Source organism: Lissotriton vulgaris, chromosome 9, assembly GCF_964263255.1.
Source record: "Lissotriton vulgaris chromosome 9, aLisVul1.2, whole genome shotgun sequence".
Taxonomy (NCBI): Eukaryota; Metazoa; Chordata; class Amphibia; order Caudata; family Salamandridae; genus Lissotriton; species Lissotriton vulgaris.
Window position 1 is genome coordinate 727974402 of NC_141697.1, and position 24127 is coordinate 727998528.

Below are 24127 nucleotides of genomic sequence, written 5' to 3' on the forward strand. Positions count from 1 at the left end.
CAGGCCTCAAAATGGCCCCCACCCACATGGCCAGGCCCCAACAACACCACAAAAAGTAAAACAAACACACAAGAATCACCACAATCCATTGCCATCCATGCCCTCAATGATGTTTCAATTCAAGACACCCCACAGAAAGACTTGGTCCATGCACCACTCACTACACCTAGGCCTAATGGAAGAAAGCAAGGCAAACTGGGTGCAGGCCTGAGCACACTGCCTGTCTTCAAAATGACCCTTGACCCCCAGCCACATGGCCAGGCCCTGCCTGGACCAGGCCTCAAAATGGGCCCCACCCACATGGCCAGGCCCCAACAACACCACAAAAAGTAAAAAAACACACAAAAATCACCACAATGCAATTCCATCCATGCCCTCAATGATGTTTAAATTCAAGACACCCCACAGAAAGACTTGGTCCATGCACCACTCACTACCCCTGGGCCTAATAGAAGAAAGCAAGGCAAACTGGGTGCAGGCCTGAGCACACTGCCTGGCTTCAAAATGGGCCCTTGACCCGGCCTCAAAATGTCCCCCACCCACATGGCCAGGCCTCAACAACACCCCAAAAAGTTGAAAAACACACACAAATCACCACAATCCAATGCCATCCATGCTCTCAATGATGTTTAAGTTCAAGGCACCCCACAGAAACACTTGGTCCATGCACCACTCACTACCCCGAGCCTACTGGCTAGTGTGGCTTTACACGCACCCCAAAATTAAAAAAAATCCACATATATCAGTGAGCTATTCAATTCCATGACATAAATGATATTTAAGTTCAACAAAACTCACAGAAACAGTTGTATCATGCACCCATGACTAACCCTGGGCCTACTGCATACTGTGGCTACCCACAATATATTTTTTTTAAAGTTGTGAAAAAGTTTAACAATTGGAGTTGCAGCAACTGCAATGCCCCAAGCAAGTTGTCTCTGGCCGATGCCAGACGCCAGTCCACACACGGCGTCCAATACTACGAGGAACTACGAGGGTGTCTAGAACCACGAGGGCCATATTCTATGCCCGCCTCTCCATTTGTGAGATATGTGTTTAACATTTTTATTTTATTTATTTATTTGGACATTTTTAAAGCGCCTGGTGACGCCAGAAGGCGTGTCCCCGCGCTATGATAAGTGAGCAATTGCCATCCCCCCCTCCCCCAGGAACTACCTGCTAAAAAGGAAAGTTTTTAATTTTTTCCTAAACAGGGCCTCTGATGGCTCAAGACGCAAGTCTGGGGGCAAGACATTCCAGCACTTGGGAGCAAGGTATCTGAAAGATCTCCCCCCCATCCGCGCCTTCCTAACTCTGGGCACCACAAGTAGTCCCGTCTGAGAGGACCGTAAATTGCGGGTGGGCTCATAGTGGGACACCAAACTCTGAAGTGGCACAGGGGCTTTGCCGCTCAGAATGCGATGGCACGTTGAGAGGGCCTTAAACTCAACTCTCTTCTCCATCGGAAGCCAATGGAGGGCTTGGAGAGCGGGTTTAGAGGGAGACCTTCTCGGGAGTCTTAGCACGAGCCGTGCTGCGGCATTTTGGAGCACCTGAAGGCGCCCCATGACCTTGCCTGAAGCCCCCAAATAAAGCAGGTTACCATAGTCTAGGCGCGAGGTGACCAGGGCGTGCACCAGCGTCCTACGAGCCGAGATGGGAAGCAGATCAAGAACCTTCCTCAAAGTTCTCAAGACACCGAAACACACCCCTGTCACCCGGCCAACCTGCGGGCCAAAGGCGAGGTCCTTATCAAGCCACATGCCAAGATTCTTGGCCTCCAGGCTGGGAGTGGGGGCTTCACCTAGGCAGGGTGGCCACCACGCAGGCGACCACGCAGAAGGCCCGCCCCCCACCACGATCACCTCGGTCTTGCTACTGTTCAGTTTTAAACAGTGTGCGGACATCCAGGCTGCAAGATCTTGCATGCAGTTCCTGAAGATGTCCGCCGCAAGGCCGGGGGAACGAGACAGGGAGACGACCAACTGCGTGTCGTCGGCGTAGGACACCAGGTGGAGACCGTGGCCCTCCGCGATGGCTGCTAACGGGGAGACGTAGATATTGAATAAAGTCGGGCTCAGGGACGAACCCTGAGGTACGCCCTGGCCCAACTCGATCTCCCTCGAATAGCATTCTCCCATCCTGACTTGGAAGCATCTATCAGACAGGAAGGACTTAATCCAACCAAGCGCAGCACATGTGACCCCTCCTTCACTCAGACACTGTAGCAGGGTGGTATGTGCTACAGTGTCGAAAGCTGCACTTAAGTCGAGTAGGATCAGAGCCATAGTCTGGCCCTCATCCACACCCTGTCGGAGTGCCTCCACCGCCGCCAGAAGTGCAGATTCCGTTGAGTGACGGGGACGGAAGCCAAATTGTGAGTCGTGGAGTAGCGATGCCTTCTCCACGAACTGCATCAGTTGCGTGTTAGCAATTTTCTCCGCTATTTTGGCCATGTAGGGCAGAAGGGAAATGGGGCGGAGATTGTCGAATTTCTCGAAATTCACATTGGCCTTTTTTTGCAGGGGGAGTACAACTGCCCGCTTCCAAGCCCTGGGGACACTCTGGGACAGAAAAGAGGAATCGAGTAGATTGCGAACATAAGGTTCAAGCACCTGCAAGCTGCCCTTAAGCCGACTAGGGGTCGTCGGGTCTCTTGGAGAGCCAGATTTAATTGACCCGCAAATGCGGATTAGCTCTTCTGTGGGCGGGGTGAGGAAGGAGGTAAGCTTTCGTACTCCCGTCTTTTTGACACCCTTCCCCCATGTGGGAGCGTTTATTGCCTGCCGAGGAAAGGAATTGTAAAGGTGAGTAACTTTGTTAGTGAAAAATTCTGCAACTCGGTCACAACCCTCCACCGTGCAGAGTTTCGGGGGGCATGCCGCAGACTTGCCTATGGTGATGGACTTGTAGATTAAAAAGAGTTCTTTGGTGGACTGCTCAGCTCCTTCAATCCTAGTGCAGAAGTACGCCGATTTGCCCTTCCGTAGTAATTTATGGTAACTACGCCTGCGGTTAGTATACTCTGCTTTAGTGGAGATGGAATATGCTACTCTCCATTGCCTTTCAGCCCTTTTACACACTGCTTTTGCCACCCGCATATCAGCATTAAACCAGAGAGCAGATCTCTTTGCTCGGCCCCCCAATTTGGCCGCACCAAGTGGAGCAACCAGATCCAAGGCCTCTGTAATGCGTTGGTCTAGGTTGGAGTTGATGTCTGCCACACCTATTCCGCCAGGATGACCTTTGGCCGTTAGAGCCAAATTGAATGCGGGTTGGGAGAATGCTGCCCATCTCCGCCTAGGGTGTTTATCAGCTGGAGGGTCAAACGGAGCCGGTTCTTGATTCCCTATGGTAAAGGGGACAAGATGGTGGTCTGTCCATGGGATGGGGACCGGTGTGCCTGCTTCCACTTGACTCCAATTAGCAAAGATTGGGTCAAGAAGATGACCCAAGTTATGGGTAGGATGCTGCACCTTCTGCTCAAATTGTAAATTAGCCATTGTGAGACAGAGATCGATAGCTGTCTTATCTGATAGAGTCTCCAGATGTAGGTTCAAATCACCTAAGACTAGATACCTATCAGTGCTCAGGGCGGCTTCAGTAACAGCTTCCACTAGTTTCTCAATGAAAGCTGTGGGGGAGCCAACCCTCCTGCTCTTGGTCGGTGTGTAGTGGTCTTATTTAGACTGGCGAACTACTTTTAACCGACACGAATATTATGAGAATCATTCCATCCTGATGCGCCCTTTATTTTTTGGCCAATTACATATTTTTCCAGGAAGACGGTTATGAGATACATCGTATCTATGAGTAATCATCATCCTATGTATCTGCTGTCAAGTTTGCCGTAGCAGTTTATTATTGTATATTGGTTAATGAGTTTATGAGAATTGGCTGTTTTTATACACCTCTTCCCAAGTCTGGTTTTTGTATTGCAATAGACGGTCACCTGAGGAAGGCTGCCTAGCCGAAACGCGTGTAGTGTTTATCTACCGCATTGCCTCCATCATCTGTCATGTCTAACGCTATATGTCTGTCTGTTATATGTTTTTTAATTAATTTCTGTAAATGTTGCCAAAAATACAATGAACTATCGATCAATTGAGATATATTTAATAATTTAAAAAAAGGGAAACAAATATATACTTTTTGAATAATAAAATGAAAAAATCTATCCATACAGTTGGTGACTAGTCCCTGTTTTGTGGGTTGTAAATTGTATCTTTAATTATTTTTTGTAATTTTTTATTTGAGTGTGTTCACTTGGCTATAGACCTTTTCCAAACTTATTGCTTTTCCCTACGTATAGCAAGTGCATTATTATATAGGGGTCCCCTACTTCCAAAACAATGCCCCAGGCAAACAACACCAACTTACTTGTAAAATCTCAAATCCAAAAGTAATCCAAAAGTGATCCGAACAAAATGTCCTCAAATACAAATATCCAGCAGCAGCCACAAAAAGTAATCCTTCCAGCTCCAGATCCAAATGAAAAGTGACCAGGACATGGACAAAGCACCGGGAGGAGCCTGCTGGACAGGAACAGGAAGTTGGAGACTCTGGGGCACTTCCTTCCTCCCACCCTCCCCCAAAAATTGACTCCTTGCACCAAAAAGTGCAGCCAAATGTCAATCTGAGGTAATCTGATCAAAATCATCATTTTCAGAAGGTTTATGCTGCCTGCGATGGATTTCTTGTGCAGAATTGCAATTTTTGCAATTTCAGGAAAACGAGCTGTTCAAATCTCCCGCCGGAAGTCAGCTCCGCGCCGCATCTACGTGTTCGGCATTGTTTACTCCCGGGATGCGTGATCGCGGGCCCTTATGACGTACTCGCGTTGTCAAACTCTCGCTGTGTAAGATGGCGGGCCGCGATGACGTAATCGCGGTCAAAAAACTCTTGTGCGATCACGCAGCAAGATCCAAAATGGCACAGTACACGGAAACCGGGAGGAAAAACAACTCGCGAACTCAGAATCACGGTAAGTCAATGCAGCGCGCGCGATATTGTATTTTTCCAGCGCGACCAAGCAAAAAAATCCGCAGCTTGGAAATTTGCGGATTTTTGGGCAAATTCGCGCGATTTGCGCACCGCGAATTAGCCAAAAATCCGCAAATTTCGCGAACGAAATGGATTTTATGCCTATGCTTAGTTTAATTCTCTGTAAGTGTGTTTCAAGTAAGATGGTTACTGTGACCAATAAGCTAAATTACATTAATGGATATTTAGTGTGCCTTTTAATTTTTTGAAGGTGTAAGATTTTTAAGGACTTTATATCTTTACATTTTACACAAATATTTACGAAATGTTACTTTTTATAACTGTTCAACACTTAGTTTGGCAATGTGGCTAAACATGTGAAATGGTAAGATTCATGTATGTGCGATGCATGATTTTCCTTATCCTATATATTTTGTTTGCGTGCAAACTAAATTAACGGACCTCAAAATTTCTATTTTGTGAAAAGTGTACATTTTTGTATTGTTTTTGTTGTGGACTTGCCATATATTTATTACTGCAGCAGCCACTTGGTCCATAACCTCTCCCACATAAATTTCCAGACCTCTCCGCAGCAATATCTTGCATGTTTTGATTGCTAATTACTGTACCTACTCGCCTGCCTGGCATCCTGTCCTCCAATTTTAGACACTAACCCAGAGCAATCGTATAACGCACTCTGTGATTGGATAATACAGGCCCTAGATACCCTTATCCATGCTAAATGGTCCAAAGGTCGTTGTTTGAGCTCCAATCCCTGGTACAATGACTATCTAGCCACCCTGCATAGCATGTGCAAAAAGCTAGAACGGGCTTGGAGAAAGCAAAACGACATTGGAGCTAAAAAGTTGTACCAGGACAAAATTAAACGATACCACAAGGCCATACATATAGCACCAGTGGCCTACCTCACTAATGAGATCAAGTCCAGCAAAAACCCGGCAAAAAGCATTTTTAAAATACTCAACCAATTCAAAAATAGGAAAGATCCTCCCACTTCGGCGATCACGTCCAGGCAGCAATACGAGAATTTGGCCACCTTCTTTGTTCAGAAGGTAGAAGCCATTCATAAATCCTTCCCCACATGTCCTGTGGATATTGCGGCTCCACTTACTTCCCTTCCTACTGCCACTTTAATAGCAATACCCCCTATCTCTCAATACAAGCTTCTGACATTGAGCATGAAGATCAAATCAGGTTCCCCTCTGGACCCTATGAGGCCGGCCCAATTCAGAGACTGCTTACCGATACTTCTCAAGGACCTGTGCCAGATGATTAATTCCTCTTTCACTATGGTGGTGGTGCCTTCGTCATGGAAGCAAGCAAATGTGGTCCCCTTGCTAAAGAAACCATCACTGGACCCTACTAAGCCGGAAAATTTTCGACCGATCTCTCTTCTGCCTTGGGTCGCTAAAATCGCAGAGGCCCATACAAATAATGCCCTTTCGGCCTTCCTAAACAACAGCGGTATCCTAGACCACTCCCAGGATGGTTTCCGTCCCGGTCATAGTACAGAGACCGCACTTCTAGCGGTGAGTGAGCATCTGCGGACCATACTGGATGAGGGACAAACTGCGGCTCTGATACTGCTCGATCTCAGCGCAGCGTTTGACACGATCTCCCATCAGATCCTCCTGCGTGACTTAGAGGAAGTGGGGTTGACCGGCCTGGCACTGGACTGGTTCCGCTCCTTTCTGACTGACAGAGCTTTCCACGTCTCCGCCCCCCCTTCCTCTCACCCGCCCATTTCATCAAGCAGGCAGTCCCCCAGGGCTCTGCATTAAGCCCTGTTCTGTTCAACCTCTATGTCCAACCCTTGGCTGAAGTGGCGTGGGACCATGGCATGACCATGGTGTCGTATGCTGACGACACGCAACTGGTGGTGGCCCTCTCTGAGGACCATTCTCGGGGTGCCACACAGTTCCGGAATGGGCTAGAGGCGGTCGCACGCTGGATGAGCACCAACTGCCTTCAACTTAACGCCAACAAGTCAGAAGTGCTGTTAGTGGGGAAAGACAAGGGACTCTGGAGAACGCAGTGGTGGCCGGTGTCCTTTGGCAGTGCCCCCACCCCTAAGTCGGTGGTGAAGAACCTAGGGATTTGGTTCGACTCCACTCTTGGGTTCCAGGAGCATACCAAGAAGATCACGGGTACCTGCTTTGGGCTCCTACGTGGTCTAAAGCCAATATTGGGTTTTTATGACCCATCCAGACGTCAGGTGATAGTACAGGTGACTATTTTGTCCAGACTGGACTATGCTCACTCCCTTATGTTGGGTGCCAATTAGGTGAAATTGAATCGCCTTCAGCGAGTCCAGAATGCTGCTGCCCGAGTCCTGCTCAGGCTCCCAAGAAGCTGCTCTACGACGAATGTTTTATGGCGCCTCCACTGGCTACCCGTTCCTAAGAGGATCGAATTCAAGGCACTCTGTCTGACCTTCAAAATACTAAAACTTTAATCTCCTGAGATTTTGTCCAATTTGCTGGTCCCCTATGTACTCACAGGCCAGCTGCGCTCCGCTAAGCAATTCTTTGCTTCTGTCCCTCGTGTGAAACGCCTTAGAGCAGGAGGCCGGTCCTTTCACTGTATTGCTGCGAAACTGTGGAACTCTCTCCCTGTCCAGATCCGCCGTTTAGACTGCCTGTTACCCTTCAGTAGGGCCTTCAAAACTCTCCTGTTCCCTACGGTCCCGCCTCTCGCTCTACTGACACTGCTACTAGCGCCGGGATGCCCCTTCGTTGGGACAGCTGTGCGCTATACAAGTTTACCTTACCTTACCTTACATACGCATGTGTATACAGATGATATGTCTGGAACAGACTTAATCATGTGATTGAAGCTTACTGGACTACATTATAAATAGCCCTGAGAAAGCTCATACAATTTCCAGATGACGAACCAAGTGTTGGTAACCTAGAATCAACAAAAGTCTCTCAAAATGCCACTCAAAATGCCTCTCAAAATTCCAACGGGTTTCAAGACCCAGGCTGCACAGTACTGGGACTCTCGTCAGGGCTTCAAACAAATAATCAGGATATTCTAAAACAAAAAAAATAATAAAAAACGTGACGCAATAACAGCATCAACCCCAAACTACCTTTCTCTCTCATATATATATTGCTGATTATTATGTACCTGATTCTTGGAGTAGGAGCAGCCGCTACAGTTTGTTGATTCTATATGTCAATGGGCTCGTTCTACCGTAGCTTTAAAGCGCCATGTGTACACTTTTAACTGTGTGTAATTCTGCAAGAGAAGGCCATTCATAAAATGTAAACTTCTACTCTATTCTCTACTTGCCTCTAAACCTTCAAATGCAGGTAAAAATAATTTTTTTAAATGTACCTTGCACAAAGGCTGCGGTGCATCGACCGGAGCTTTCTAAAAGTGGCATTTTCAAAGACCTAATATAAAAATCATCTGTACTAAAAGATGTATTTTTTTATTCTGAGTTCAGGAAGCCTAAAATCCATTTCTCCATCTTGTCCCAATGGAAAGTTAGGCTGGTAAGATGTTACAGAGCAATTCCAATGTTAGCCTATGAGACAGATAGGCTTGCAATAGTGAAAATCGAAATGCCTCAGTAGTTCACTATCAGGACATGTACTAAACACCAGTGAATGTTCTATCTTTCACAGACACTGCACCCTGCCCATGGGCGTACCTTGAGCCTCTCTGATGGGGGCCTTACATGAAAGAAAAGGGAAAGTTTAGGTCTGGCAAGTGGGTGCACTTGTCAGGTCGACATGGCAGAAAAACTGTGTGCAGTCACTGCAGTGGCAGATCTGAGACACCTTTGAAAGGCTACTTGTGTGGGTGGCAGAACCTGTAGCATTTGATTTATAGGCTCTGGGCACATGTAGTACACTGTACTGGAGACTTAATAGTCAATCAAATATCCCAATCATGGAAACACCAATCCATAAAACTATTTTACAGCAGGAGTACATGCACTTTAACACTGAGCTGCAGTGAGAAAGTGTACAGTGACACTAAACCAGCAAAACGAAGTCCAGCACACCATCAAAACCAGGACAGCCCTGCAGTTTTTCTCCACTGAACTTGACAACAATATGGATACAATAGAGGTAGGCTCTATATTCTACGATGATTTTGAATAACTCCCTAACAACACGCTTGGCTCTTACTCTTCCTTCAGACTTGGAAAGCGTGCGAAGTCACCTGGCTCCATGACCTGAGCAATGAAGGTAGACTCATCTCCTTCCTGGAGGAACTGAACTTCACCAGCCAGGATGGATTACCTGGTCTCTAGGAAGGCACCTAAAGGCCCAGATTAGTTGTGTGAGGATAGCCCAAAGAGCTAGTATAGCTGGCAAGCCACAAGGTTGCTTCACCCTAGTTCCCCTGGAGAAGCAAGAAGGACAGCCACTCAGAGGAGTTGCTCAGTTGAGTTTTGTAATAACCCCAGCATAAGGCTGAAGGTTCAAGGTAAAGAAGGCTAGGTTGGTTTAATACAATTGTTTTCGCTCTTGTTGTCGGGTCAGCTTTTGGCATTGGCGAGCTGGGCCCAGGGCGGCGACCTTCACTGGGGCGCAAGAAGCTGTTTGCATTAAGGTCAGGCAAACAGCAGCGCCTCTCGCATCTGACCTCCAATAATTCAAAATAAGCTCTTTTAGGTAGCCCCGGGTGCCGTTTTTAAAAGTGGATTATCCCCTTTTCTTCCCCGTCCATCTCCCTCTAACCACATGCTGCCACCCACCAGCAACCCCATCAGCCCCACCAACGACTTGGCATCACAACGTGATAGGGGCTAAGCTGTGAGTGAATCAGGTGAGCTAGGGGGCAGTGCCCAGATGTATGTGATCAAGTGGACAGTGCCCAGATGTATGTGATCAGAGGCACACACTGTTTTGATGTAATCACCCAGTGACTGACCTGTGATCACAAAATGGACCCCTGATGCTTAATTGTATTCACATGCAGCAGTGAGGGCGTCAATCATTTTTCCGCCTAGGGCGCTATCCAAGCAGAGACCGGGTCTGCTTGTGGTTGCAGATATAGTACTGGTTGAAGACAGTGTTCATCTGAACTGACCAGTAGCAATTTTTGCTATGCTGGACTCCTGTTCCCGTGCCTATTCTGGCCCCATCAGCAGAAACATTCCATTACAATGGGTAGATTTTGAGACAGAAGCACACGAAGCTCTTGAAAACCTCTTTGGAAAAAGCAGGAGCTGCCGCACTATTTTCTTTTAGAGTTGGAAAAAATAAAACAAACCTATTTAGAAGAGAAGAAATGCTTAAAGGAGAAAAGAGGGAGTGGAAGAGGGCCAAAAAGCAAAAGGACATGGAGCTGGAAAAGAAAGGTTAGTCAATTGGTTATGTTTAAGGAGCTGGAGGTAGAAACAGGTACGGTAGGCTGAGCCTTCTCTGTGTTGACCACAAGACCACATGGCTCAATGTTCTCAAAAAAGATTGCACTCCATAGCAGGAGATCTCAGGGCATATTTGCTTTTAAAAAAAATATATTTTTATTGGTATTTACATGTTACAAAAATACGCTTTGACATATAGCAAATACAAAGGATTGAAGCTGCATGTGTAGTGCAGAAGCTAAGGCTCTGTTGAGGACCCTACTGTATTGTGTTCCCGTAAGTGTGACTAAAGCAATTTTAGAATTGATAGAGATGGGCAAATGCACTTTACAAGCAAGAACGATGCTGCAAGCTGGAAATTTGGGCTGACACTTGCCGAGCATGGGGGAAAAAATGATATCATAAAAAATAAAGATATTTTCGTTTTTGAAATCTTGTTTCAACTGGCTAAAAGAAAATGTGGTGGCTAAGTGAATGGGATGAAAGCAAAATATTTATTCTTTCAACCATCCTTTACCTGTTAGGTGTCTCAAAAAAGAGTGATCAATAGAACTTTGGCAGTAGTTAGTGGATCTGAAGGATGCTGAATGCAAGCATGTAGCGATAGCAGCTGAAAAGTGGTTACAAATAGGCCCAGGAAAAATATTCCTTTACATCGGAGTAATCTCAAGTAATTTCAGTCATTTTGCTTCACACTGCTTGTACGAAATTCACAAAAAATACTCTATATGTCATCTGCGTGATTTCATGACGTTCGCAGCAAATATGTTTGACCCTGAAGGAAGAAACACATAGGCTCCCTTAAGCCGATCACAACGCTGCAATGCAGCATTGTGATTGGTCTGAGTTCCGTGATTCAGGGTTAAGATGGGTACTGGGAGCCTGGGCATGTTTTCCACCCAGGCTGTGTATTACAGCCCGGTGGCGAACATGCTAAGTGCGAATGACTGTTTGGCCGGCCCAAACGGTCATGCGCACTTAATGTGAACAAACCACTCCTCCTCCCTAGGTCCCCAGACCCGCCCCGTCCTAACCCAGCCTCCAAACCTACGAGAAATAATATTATTATAACGATGACTAACGATGTTATTATCATTTTATTTTTCCTTTTTCCTGCTTTGAGAGCAATGGGGTGACTCTCCTCTGTCTTAGCGGAGGAGCTACCCCTGATTTTATTTATACAAAAGAAAAGTATGGCACTTTTGCACACCGAGAGTTGAAAACAGAGTTACACAGAGGGGGCATGGGGCATTATATCTGTAAGGCCAAAGACGGCGATGGCTTCTCGCAGCTTGTCCAGAAGTCTGAAAAGAGTGCCAGTGCCACTCCCCAGGGCTCCAAGCACAGGTAGAAGCTCAAGAGGAATGGGACTATTGGGCAGGGTCAAAAGTAGAAAGGGTAAATTACTTTCCCTGTTCTAAGAAAGATGGTTGTTTCACATGTGGTATATTCGTCTGAACCCTGTGCTGTGTGACCTTCTGTGGCCTATCTATATGATATTGCTATGCTCAGTAATACTTGTAAATAGCACTTGAAACACCGCCACACCTGTTGGCTGTAATCATCGGGTCACACTTTTCATTAAGGCAACCAAGTTCCAGATTAATCGTACCTCCAAGTCCTCTGAAATCTTCCCAGGGAAAAAAGTAGTAACTGGAAAAATGCAACCTTCGAAAGCTAACATCCAGGCTATACTTGAGATGGAGACGGGAGTCGTGAATACCCAGAGCCAATGCAGATCCTTCTTGGGTCTTTCTGGGGACCAATGGATCTTTATTTCAAATGAGGTAACCTAGTTGCTGCCTTGGTGGACCTGACCTCCAAACATCAACTGGAATATGGTTGTGTGGAGAAAGGAGAGTCAGAAGGCACATGAAGAGCTGACACAGTGTCTTTTCAATGCACTTGTTCTGAGGGCCCAGACTATGGTATGTTCCTTATTGCCCAGACTGATGCATCTGTCAAAGGAGTTTGTGCAATTCTAGCTCAACTTAATGAGAATAAGGAGTTGAAATTGGGCGGCCGAGCCAGCGTGGAAGTCTGACACCCACGGCCACTCAGACTCACGTTTCGATTTCCCTGGCATCCCTGTTTGCAAGGTTGGGGGTTCCCCTGGTTCCACCGTCTCCTCCTGTGATCACCATGTTTTTCCTTGGTTTCCTGGCGGTCTGACGGCTGGTTGTTGGCTTCTCGGCAGGGGTGGCCACGGCGAAGCAGGAGTGTTGGATGTATGAGGAGCTTGCCTCCCCCTCCTAGCCTCTCCCTGACACTCTTACTGAAACTTGCTGGCTGAGATTGGCTTCTCTTAAAGCACAGGACTTCCTGCTGGGCACCCCCCAACCCCCATACAGACTGTAGAAAATAAAAAGCTGAAACGTTGCATGGCTTTTTCAAAAACACATACAGAATGCTAGACTGGGTGCCAGCACGGAACCAGGTTTTGGCTCTCCTTCAAACGTTTTCCTTAACCCAAGTGGGGAAAGAGGTTGTCTTCTCGCCAAAGCTGCAAAAGGGCTTCCATATTGGTTTCTTCATTATTAACTGTTCAATTCAACTCAGCTCTACTCAGTCTTTTGCCAGTCTCTTTGGTGGATAACTTTCTGCAGGCATTTAGTGGATCCCCTGGGCAGCACACATCCAATCTAGGCTCTGCCCAGGGCTTTGCCTGCTGATGGGTTGCCACCTCAGGTGGACTTTGTTCAAGGTCACCTGTCCAACGATACTAGATGCCTTAATTGGGCAAAGGTAGTGCAAAACCCGGAGACCCTGCTAGTTATGAGCAACTTAGTAGCAAATACCGCAGCAGCACTACAGACAGATGCGGAAGATGGAGATAGAGTTGCCCACCATCACAAGACTCTTTTTAATCAACTAAGAGGCTTTTTTATAACCATAAATAAAAAAGAACGCGTATCACCCGCCCATAAGGCAGCAGTCTGGTATAATTCAAACTGCCTGACGGCTTATAGATCTCTGGCTGGGGCCATCAGGATTCAAGATAGGGATGCCATTAAGGAGAAAAGGAAGGAATATAAGGTCGCCCAATTCAGGGCCAAAAGAGACTGGGACGAAGCACACTGGGCAGATCTACTCAGAGCTTGTTCTGGGAGAGACATGTCTGAATTTTGGCACCTGGTCCAGTGGGGGAGTGGCAACCCGAGTAAAGTGCCTATTAATAATGTCGAACCAGATCAATGGGTCCGACACTTTGGTAGTAAGTTTGCAGGGGTCCAGAATCCCCAAGATAGTTTTGTTATGCCTTCTTTCCCACCCGCCCTCTGCATTTCCAAGAGGGAGGTGGAACTTGCACTCCTCCAGGTCCCAACGGGCAGGGCCCCGGGACTTGACTGCATCCCAGCAGATCTGTTTCTTCATGACCTGGACTCCTGGGCTACTTACATACAAATTCTAATGAATGCTATTGACAGTTGTGAGGAGATTCCCAAAACCTGGGCTGGTGCAGTGATCCTTCCCATCTTTAAGAAGGAGGACCGCTCCAAACCAGGAAACTACAGGGCAATAAACTGATCGATTGCATCCAGAAGGTTGTGGCCAGGGTATTATTAGGAAGAATGCAGACCTGGCTGGAGAACTTTCATATTCTTTCTGACTTACAAGCCGGGTTTCGGAAGGGCACAAGTACTGTGGACCAGGTTCTAAGGTTTGTTCTTATATAATGGCGAACAGTCACTTTGGGCAAAGGTTCAATATACGCAGCCTTTGTGGACCTTAGGTCCGCTTTCAATTTAGTCCCTCGCCCGAAGCTTTGGCTAACACTCTCCAAATCAGGCATGCCTCTGGAAATTTTGGCTTTTCTAATCAAACTCTATTCGGATAATTATGCCCAAGTCAGATGGGACATGGCAGGTAACATCACAGCTAAGTTTCCGGTGGAGAAGGGAGTAAGGCAGGGTTGCGTATTAACACCCACCTTATTCTCCATTTATAAAAATGGGGTTTTAGATTTCTTTGAAAACTATCCCACCGATGCCCCGTCTCTAGCAGGAAAAAGGATTCCCCTCCTGATGTTTGCAGATGACACCCTGAACCTATCAAAAACAAGACAGGGACTCCAACGCGCCCTCTCCAGATTCGAGGAGTTCTGTGTGGACCATGACCTAGTTGTCAATGTAGACAAAACTAAGTTCATGGTCCTACAGAATTCTAGCAAACTCACAGGCGAAGTCAGAGTGCAGGAGGGTATTTTAGAACAAGCAGACACTTTCTCCTACTTGGGGGTAATGATTGATAAAAAACTTAGCTGGAAACTGCAAATAGATAGCTTGACGGTGAGACATGCCCAACTCTCTGGGGTTTTAATCAAGAAACAAAAAAGCTCTCACACCAAACCTGTAGCTCCTGTACTGCAGATCTACAAAGCCAAAATTGGCGCATCTATCTGGTATGGTGTCGAACTGTGTGGATATGGGAACCTAGAACCCCTAGAAGCGAGCCAAAACAAATTTTTAAGATCGGTGGTTGGGCTACCGCAATCCACCCCCCTGGTTCCCCTATATTTAGATCTGGGGTGCTGCTCCATTAAAGATGATGCACTCTATAGGCTAGCAGTATATTGGAGGAGACTCTGGGTGACACCCGAGCTGGCCAATTATGTCTTGGCTCTGGATGAAGTTAGGAAGTTAGATGTTAACAAGAAACTTCCGTGGTTCAGTTGTGTAAGAATTTTTTTTTATGAGTTAGGGTGGAGTCATTTGTGGACCACGCCCTCAGTTAGTTCCTTTCCCAGTAAAGCTCAATTAAAGGTAGCCTACTGGTATATGATAAACCTTAGACGGTTTACAATCTCCAGTGGTCTGTCCCTGACTGGCACTTTCCTTGAGAATAAGCACAAACCCAAACTCGAACAGTATTGGGACATAATCTCTTCTCCGCGTGATAAGAAATTGTTCCACCAGTTCAGAGTAGGCTCTTTACCAACTAAGGCCTTCACTTCGAGGTGGCGGTAAAATTCAGAGGCAATTACCAGCATGTGCCCATATTGTCCAGACAGGGTTGAATCCATACCACACATTTTTTTGCGTGCCCGGCTTACAGTGTACCGAGGCGACGCTGGTTGAAACCAAACTGTCTAGCTTTGGGTATTAGAGATTACAGAGAAGTGTACAGAATACTAAAAAGTGCACTAGACAGCCCAAATATGATAGCAACGGCCAAGTTCTTGGGCCAGGTGCGGGTGATGCGGTGGACGGGGGGAAGGTTTAGGTAACCGTATCCCCTGCACATGCTTGTGCTATTGTTTTACGAAAGCATGTTGTGTCTCATGTTCCTCTTGATGAATTACATATGAAATTGGAGTCTCTTTTTTGAATTGTTAAAGGAGTTGGATAAATTTTTATTATGTACATTATAGGCCTTAATAAGGCTTATTTTTAGATTTTGCCTTTTATTGTATTATTTATTATTTTAATATCAAGCATGTTATGTCCTTGTATAATCAAGTCTGTCGACTTATGATTATTGTTATGGTTAACCCGGACTGTGATATTGTTATTATATTATTATTATATTTAAATTTATAGAGCGCACAGCTACCCTGAGGTTTCCCGGTGCTAGAGACAGGTCGATTGAAGGACAATGCAGGAAAAGGGACACAGGGCCAAGTAATTTAACTTTTGTGATTAATTTTAAATCGAAATAAATTGTATAAACTGAAACTGGTTTCTTCATTATTAACTGTTAAATTCAACTCAGCTCTACTCAGTCTTTTGCCAGTCTCTTTGGTGGATAACTTTCTGCAGGCACTTAGTGGATCCCCTGGGCAGCACACATCCAATCTAGGCTCTGCCCAGGGCTTTCCGGCTCCAGCAGCATTTTTTCAGGCTAGTGTTGTGTTTAGGATCCAAATAAGAATGCTTGTCAAGGGGGACAAAAGGAGGGGAGCGAGCTGGGACTGATACCTTACAAAATCCTAGTCCTCCTCCTAAGGTGGAGAGAAAGCAAGTACTTCCTGGCAAACAGGCTGTTGGTAGCATGAACACCAGCAGTGGATTAAGAGGGTAAAAAGTCACTATCTGCCCTCTGGTTTCTGCCCTAAGCACTCAGGGTACAGCAGACGACCACCCAGCTGGTAACACCCAGGACCTATCCTCCCATAAGGCACCTCACAATATCACCATGGCTCTGCGCCTACAACATACAATAGAGTGATATTGTTAGGTCTCTTGTCTCGATACTCCTGAGTGTTTCTTCTTTACGCTGCAAACTCCCAACTCCTTTGCAGAACAATCAGGGAACAAGAATATGCACACTTGAACACACTGATTCTTCTACAAGGGAAAGGGGAAGTGGATAGAGAAACAAACAAACACTGGTCCTTGCGGAGTTCTGGTGGTGTTTCTCTGGATTAAGTGTTCAGGGTCTGCGGCGTCGATTTGACTGTGACTGTGTGCGTTGAAACAGAACCACAATCTAAATATAGTGTCTAGCATTCAATTAGACTGTAATCTACTGAAGTCATTAACAGAACATACCTAAAAACATTCAGACCCTTGTTGACACTTCAACATTTATCAGATAATTGAAGTCTTCACAGGTTTACCTTCAAGAAAAGTTTTACAGCATTATAAATTACTATGATGTAAATCACCTTATCTCCTAATAACTTTATCGAACTTCGATTAGCATTGTTAGTATGAGTTAAGTATTATCTAAACTGTAGAAACGTTAAATCATACCTGACAATGTTTTTTGGAATGCTGTGACGTGGGGTTCTGGAAAAAGATCAAGAAAAAACACCAAAAAAAACAAGGCATCCACAACTCAAGCTGTACTTTATCAATAACCTTTCATTGAGGATTGTTACACCTTATTCACAAACATGAGATAGCAATATTAGTCTTGCATGTATCAAGGTTTGTTTGATTTAAACAAGCTTTCATTAAGTTCTACATTCAGTTTTAATTATGGTTTCTTTCTGTAGTGTTCCAAATATGTGTAATTGTATTTGCCAATGAGTGTTAAGTTCCACAAAGTTGTTCTTTTTTACAATTGTACTATTGTCTTTATCAATGCTTGATGATGAATGCCAAACAATAACTCTGAATTCCTCTTGTACTCTATGCAGGGCACGAAATGATACTAAACAATGTTCTTGTGAGAGGGAATTGGATGTCCTGCTTACCGGTGATGACGAACAGGAAGTTGCAGAAGAATGTCAGCCATCGGAAGATCTTGCTGAGCAATCTTCTGAGATCGCGTGAAGAAAAGAAGGTAAGCGGATTTTTAAAACTAAGATTCACCAACCGGACTTTGGAGCGCTGATGAAAGGGGGGCTTGGGGGAGGGAGCCGACCGCCGGGAGGTCCCCTCCCCCGGGCGGTTTGGGAGGGCTGCGAGGGGTTCTTTCCAGAAGTTGCCAGAATGTTCTAGTTTTTGGGCTGGTCTAGTAGGACCCGCCATCCCAAGTATAAATTCCCCATTTCCCGCCTACCCGCCACCATTTTAGGTTTGGTGACCTGGTGGCTAGGAAGGCTTTTAGCGTTTTTTGTGAGAGAGTGTCTTGTGTGACTTGTGAGACTCTTTTTCAGTCTTTAGTGGTTGTGCTTATTGCTTCAAGCTTCTATACGATGGAAGATTCACGAGTTATTGAGGCGATGCGTCTGTTGGCGGATGCCGGCCGTTTGGATTTGCTCGCAGGAGGTGGGCAGGCTAGGCCCCAACGCCAGGCTTCAGCTGGCGTGGTGGCCGCGGTTATGGCATGTTCGTCGCCGAAGAAGAGACGCCCGAGTCAGGGCGATATTAGGCGCAGAGTTCCAAACTTGGCAGGGCGCAGTCCAGTCCCATTTCGCCAAGGGGAAGTGAGGAGAATGCCTAGCGCGGCCCTCTCTGTTCCACCGAGGGATCCCGCCGCGGCCAGCACACGAGGGTCTGGCGTGACCCCGCTGGCCCCAACGAGTAGCAGGTATAGGTGTCTTGCCTTGCCGGCGGCTATGGAGCTGCAGAGTCAACGCACAGGGAGGTACAGGCGCATACAGTCTGCTCCCCCTCCTGGAGTTTCAAAGTCATTTAAATGCACGGTGGTTGATACCGGGTTGGGTAAGACCCGTGGTGATTTGTTGCACACCAGTGTCGATTCAGTGGTTTTGGACTACGATGAGGATAGTCCTGAAGAAGGTGAATTGCGGGATCCTGAAGGGGGGGTGCCCTCTCATGCTTCTCGTAGTGTTTTCCAGGCTCCAGTGGTCCAGAGTCAAGTGCAAGGGAGAAGAGAGCACGGCCCATCGAGCAGGGCGCCTCGCCGACCGGATGCATTGACTTCGGCGCCACGGGCGGAGCCATCGAGAGTGGTCTCTCTGTTGCCAGGTGAGCAATCAGCCACACAGGCCAAACCTATTATGGTGTCTGTGGGTACAGGTGATGAAACAGATGTGGTTATTGGTGATGGCCGTCTGCTCAAAGGACGTTACGTAAGAGACACTGCTGTTGGCACCGATGATGTGGTAGATGTAACGAATAAAGTTGAAAGTGGTGTTACTGCTGGTGCTTCCAGCACTGTTAAAGAGCCAGTGGCCAGTAAGGAGTTAAAAATCAAAAAGTTGCCTTACATGGGTGTTACAAAACCTTTAGGTGCTCATTTGATGTTAAGTACCAAAGAACATATTTGGAATGGTGAGTATGTGGAACTCCTTAAGCTACTGCACCGGGAAGTCCGGTCTAAGGAAGGGTCTAAAGAGGAGGAGTTTGAGCTGGCTAAACGCCCTAGAGTTCCTTTGAATATAGAAAACTGGACAGCTGCGTTCCTGATTTATGCAAGTGTATATTGTGAAAAGTTCCCTGAGCGCAGCGTGTCTCTTTTTAAATACATGGACGTCATTCGCAAGGCGCAGATAACTGGGGGTGGTTTTGCCTGGTCTCAATACGATGAGGAATTTAGGGCTAGGATGGCTTGGGATCCTGAGGCTAAGTGGGGGGAGCTTGATTTGGATTTATGGCAGCATACAATGGGGTCAGCGTCAGGGGGTAAAACCATTTTCACGGCCAGTGGTTTCCCGTTAGTTTACCGGCCCTTTCAGGGGAAGCCCACCCGGGGAGGGGTGGGGGTTACTGCAACCATGCAATCGGGGACTGGAATTTGTTGGGAATTTAACAGGGGCTCCTGCACCAGAGAGTATTGTAAGTTCAAACACGAATGCTCTGGCTGTGGAAGGAAGCACCCGTTGTCCAAATGTTGGGACAACCAGCCAGCGGGGAGCCAACATGGTAAGCAATCAGGTTCAGGAAATTCAAGTACGCCCTCACAGTTTTATGGGGGAAGGGGAGCCAGAGGTGATAAGGGTGCTGGGCCCAAGGGCGCATACTCCAGTTAAGCTAGAGAGGCTGCGCATTGCTTTACACGGTTATGAAGATGAGTCCATAAAGTTAAAATTGTTGGAGGGTTTTCAATTTGGTTTCCGGCTAGGTTACATGGGCTCACGGGAAAGGAGGTGGTCTGCTAATTTAAAATCAGCTTCTGAACATGCCACGGTGGTACAAGACAAACTTAATAAAGAGGTACATGAAGGAAGGATGGCTGGCCCGTTTCATGATTGGCCGATCCTTAATTTAATTGTTTCACCGGTTGGAGTGGTCCCGAAGAAAGAGCCGGGACAGTTTAGACTTATTCAACACCTATCGTGGCCTGAGGGGTCGTCTGTTAATGATTTCATTGACCCTGAGGCAGTGTCAGTCTCTTACTCTTCGGTTGACGTGGCCATGTCACTTGTTGTGACCGCGGGCGCAGCCGCTGAGATGGCCAAGTGTGATATCAAGTCTGCTTTCCGGCTGTTGCCTGTCCACCCGGACGATTGGTGCCTTTTGGGTATACAATTCGCAGGTAAATGGTACGTGGACAAGGCTCTGCCGATGGGTTGCTCCATATCATGTGCTCTGTTTGAGTGTTTTAGTACTTTTCTGCAATGGTATTTTTCCCATCAGTCCGGTCATTCACTGGTAACGCACTACCTAGATGACTTTTTCTTTGTCGGATCCCCGGGCTCCGCAAGGTGCCAGACGGCTCTGGACACCTTCCAAGGGCTCATGGAGGATCTGGGAGTTCCTTTGGCTCCCGAGAAAACAATGGGCCCTGCCACTGTCATATCCTTTTTGGGTATTGAGATAGATTCTGTGGTTATGTCTGCTCGCCTGCCCGAGGACAAAAGGGCCAAAATGGTGGAACTGCTGGAAGTGATGTTGGCAAAAAGAAAAGTGTTGGTGAAAGAGATCCAAGTGCTTTTGGGCCATTTAAATTTTGCTTGCAGAGTGGTGAGAGCGGGCAGGACTTTTTGTAGAAGACTGGGCAGGGCTTTGGCTGGTCATCAATTGCCTCACCATCGTGTTCGTCTGTCTGCTGGTGTTAAGGAGGACTTGAGAATGTGGAAGTTTTTCCTGAATTCCTTCAATGGTGTCCCCTTGGTCCGGGATGTTGACTTCCAGTGGGATGTGTAAATGTTTTCGGATGCTGCTGGCAGTGATGGTTTTGGGCTCTTTTGGAATGGCAAGTGGTGTGCAGAACGTTGGCCTGATGGATGGTTGAATGGTGGTCGCAGCATCACTTTCTTGGAACTGTTCCCTTTGTTGGTCGCCTTGACCCTGTGGGGGGAGGAATTGGCACACAAGAAAGTGCTGTTTCGTGTGGATAACATGGCTGTTGTAGAGATCGTGAACTGACAGTCTGCCAGGGACGAACAGGTGTTAAAACTTATGAGAGTTTTCGTTCTGGGTTGTTTGAAACACGACATTCATTTTCGTGCTTTGCACATCCCTGGAGTGGACAATGACATTGCGGATGCTCTGTCTCGTTCACAGTGGGGGAGATTCCGTGGACTGGCGAGGGACGCAGACAGATCCCCGACTCCGATGCCGATTCATCTGTGGCACGTCGGCGAGGTCGGGTCGTACAATTGGTGGTAGGTTCTTTGTCTGTTTCTACGCGTTCTGCATATTCCCTGGCCTGGAGGGAATACCTGGAATCTGGTGCTGTCAGGAGGGAGGATCTGCCGCGTCGGTCGGAGGATGTGGTTAATTTTATATTGGACCTTATGGATAAGGGATTAACCAAAGTAACCATTTCTGGGAAACTGGCGGGGATTGCTTTTATGGGGAAGTTGTTGTGGGGTTATACTCCGTCAGCGGGGGAACTTGGCAGGAGGATGCTTGAAGGTTGGGCCAGGGAACATGGGCACGTTGGTAGATCCAGGGCCCCCCTATCTTGGCAAGTTTTGGCCAGGATAATCACTGTTCTGCCTGTTGTTTGTTCGGATGATTTTGAGGCATGTTTGTTTTCCATGCTGATGGCGTTCATGTTTTTTGGAGCCTTCAGGGTCTCGGAGTTGTTGGGGTCGAAATATAAGTGTGGCTTATTTTGGAAGGACGTTTTTTGTTACGATGAGGGAGTCCATGTTTGGTTGGCCAGCTCCAAAACTGATCAGACGGGAAAGGGGAAAGGTGTGTGGTTACAGGCCCGTGCTCCAAAGCTTACTTGCCCTTTACTTCTAGCGCGGCGCTGGCGTTCATTATGTGGGGGTGGTGATGAGGTGCTTGTTTTTTAACATATCAATGGCACCCCTGTGACAACTTATCAATTACGTATGGTTTTGCGCAAAGCTTTGCAGCATCTTGGTCTCGATGGCAATCTCTATGGGACACACTCTTTCCGAATAAGTGCCGCCACTGAGGCCTTTAACAGAGGTTGGACCGAAAGGGATATTATGCGATTGGGGCGTTGGTCTTCAAATTGTTTCCAGCGATATGTGAGGAGCTCGGCAGAGGAGGCGCATGCGTCGTCCTCCTTCACATGATTTCTAATTCTCTTTTCTTTTTCAGGATCCGTTGCTGGGCCTCGCTCCTCGGTGGTAACGGTCTGGATAGTGGGGCATTCCTTTGTGAAGTGGGCCAGAGTCCAGGCAGCACGAAGTTACTTTGGAGAACTACTCGGTTTTAATGATCGAATGTTTAATGTGATTTGGAAGGGTAAAGGTGGGATGCTCTGGAGAGAGTTAATCCCTTGTCTGAACAATAATATGGTGGGCGGTTTATGCCCGGATATCTTAGTTATCCATTTGGGAGAAAATGATCTTTGTGCTACAAAAGGTGTGGTTTTGCTGCGAGCTATGAAAAAAGATTTAGGCCTCATTAAGGATCTCTGGGCTGGGTGCCATGTCTTTTGGACGGAATTGATACCGCGTAGGACTTGGAGAGGAGCTGTGAACCCCAGGGCTGTCGACAGGGCTAGGAAGAAAGTGAACTCAGAGGTGTCTCGTTGCTGTAGGAGCCTTGGTTTAAGCAGGATTTCACACAGAGACATTAAGTTTGAGTCGGTGGAATTTTTTAGGGATGATGGGGTTCATTTGTCCCGTGTGGGCATGGATCTTTACTTGTTGGAGCTCCGCGAGGTGTTAGCGCGGGCATTGCCTATGCAGCGTTGATTTGTCCCATTCCTTTTTCGCTTTGCGTGTTGGGGGGCAGAAAGGGAGGTGGTGTAGTGTCTCCCCACCTACCTTTCTGGGTGGCGGTGTTTTTGTGTATCAGTACGGTTTTAGGCAGATTGTTTGTTGAGTATTCGATCGAGTATTTCTTTGACAGGTGCAGGGGTATGTTGGTCATGGTTTGACCGTTCAGTTTTGTGAGGGGGGTATTTGCAGGAGTGAAGGGTCAGGCAGGGTTTATGGTTATGGAGGGCCTGACAGTTGATATTTCATTGGGGGTTTGACGAATAAAGTTTTAATGATGACGTATGTTTGATCAATGACGTAATGTTTTATTGATGACGTAATGTTTATAATGCTGTTATAATGTTTATTGATGTATTGTTGGGAGGGGGAGGGCCCAAGTATTTTAGGGGTGGGGGTTGGGGGGCTGAGTTTGCAGTTATTTATTTATTTAGTGAGGTTTAGTTTTGTAAGGCGTTGCCAAGGTTTGTATTTGTAATGTGCACCTGTTTCCTAATAAAGCGGCCTTTTACACACACAAACAATTTTGGTCTGCTTTTCTCCCACCCCTCGCCCTCCCTCCCAAGGGGGGCTTGGGGAGGGAGCCGACCGCCGGGAGGTCCCCTCCCCCGGGCGGTTTGGGAGGGCTGCGAGGGGTTCTTTCCAGAAGTTGCCAGAATGTTCTAGTTTTTGGGCTGGTCTAGTAGGACCCGCCAGCCCAAGTATAAATTCCCCATTTCCCGCCTACCCGCCACCATTTTAGGTTTGGTGACCTGGTGGCTAGGAAGGCTTTTAGCGTTTTTTGTACCACCCCCTCCCCTCCCGTTTTTTCTTAGCTTTTTCTTCCCCCCGCTCCTTCGTTTTTTCTTTTTTGGTTTTTGTTAAATTTTTTGTTTTTATAAAAGGCTGTTTTTGTGGGTTATCGGTGTGCAGGGGTTTTTTCTTGTATTTGTATCCGTCGCTAGGAACAGGTGCTGTGCGGTGTTTTTGTGTATCAGTACGGTTTTAGGCAGATTGTTTGTTGAGTATTCGATCGAGTATTTCTTTGACAGGTGCAGGGGTATGTTGGTCATGGTTTGACCGTTCAGTTTTGTGAGGGGGGTATTTGCAGGAGTGAAGGGTCAGGCAGGGTTTATGGGTATGGAGGGCCTGACAGTTGATATTTCATTGGGGGTTTGACGAATAAAGTTTTAATGATGACGTATGTTTGATCAATGACGTAATGTTTTATTGATGACGTAATGTTTATAATGCTGTTATAATGTTTATTGATGTATTGTTGGGAGGGGGAGGGCCCAAGTATTTTAGGGGTGGGGGTTGGGGGGCTGAGTTTGCAGTTATTTATTTATTTAGTGAGGTTTAGTTTT

The 24127-nt window shown here is 46.8% G+C and overlaps 1 protein-coding gene across 1 annotated transcript; it reads left to right on the forward strand.

The window, feature by feature from the left end:
* The first annotated feature begins 18161 nt into the window (after nt 1-18161).
* LOC147692179 (uncharacterized) lies at nt 18162-22757 on the forward strand. Its single transcript, XM_086936752.1, has 2 exons — nt 18162-18657; nt 22156-22757. Exons 1-2 carry the CDS (start codon nt 18162-18164, stop codon nt 22755-22757), a joined length of 1098 nt encoding a protein of 365 aa, XP_086792878.1.
* Nucleotides 22758-24127: the final 1370 nt, after the last annotated feature.

Coding starts and splice junctions, on each gene's coding strand:
- LOC147692179 (XM_086936752.1), top strand. CDS start 18,162: ATGCCTAGCGCGGCCCTCTCTGTTCCACCGAGGGATCCCGCCGCGGCC. Junction 18,658..22,155: donor AGTGGTCTCTCTGTTGCCAG/GTGAGCAATCAG, acceptor TTTCTTTTTCAG/GATCCGTTGCTGGGCCTCGC.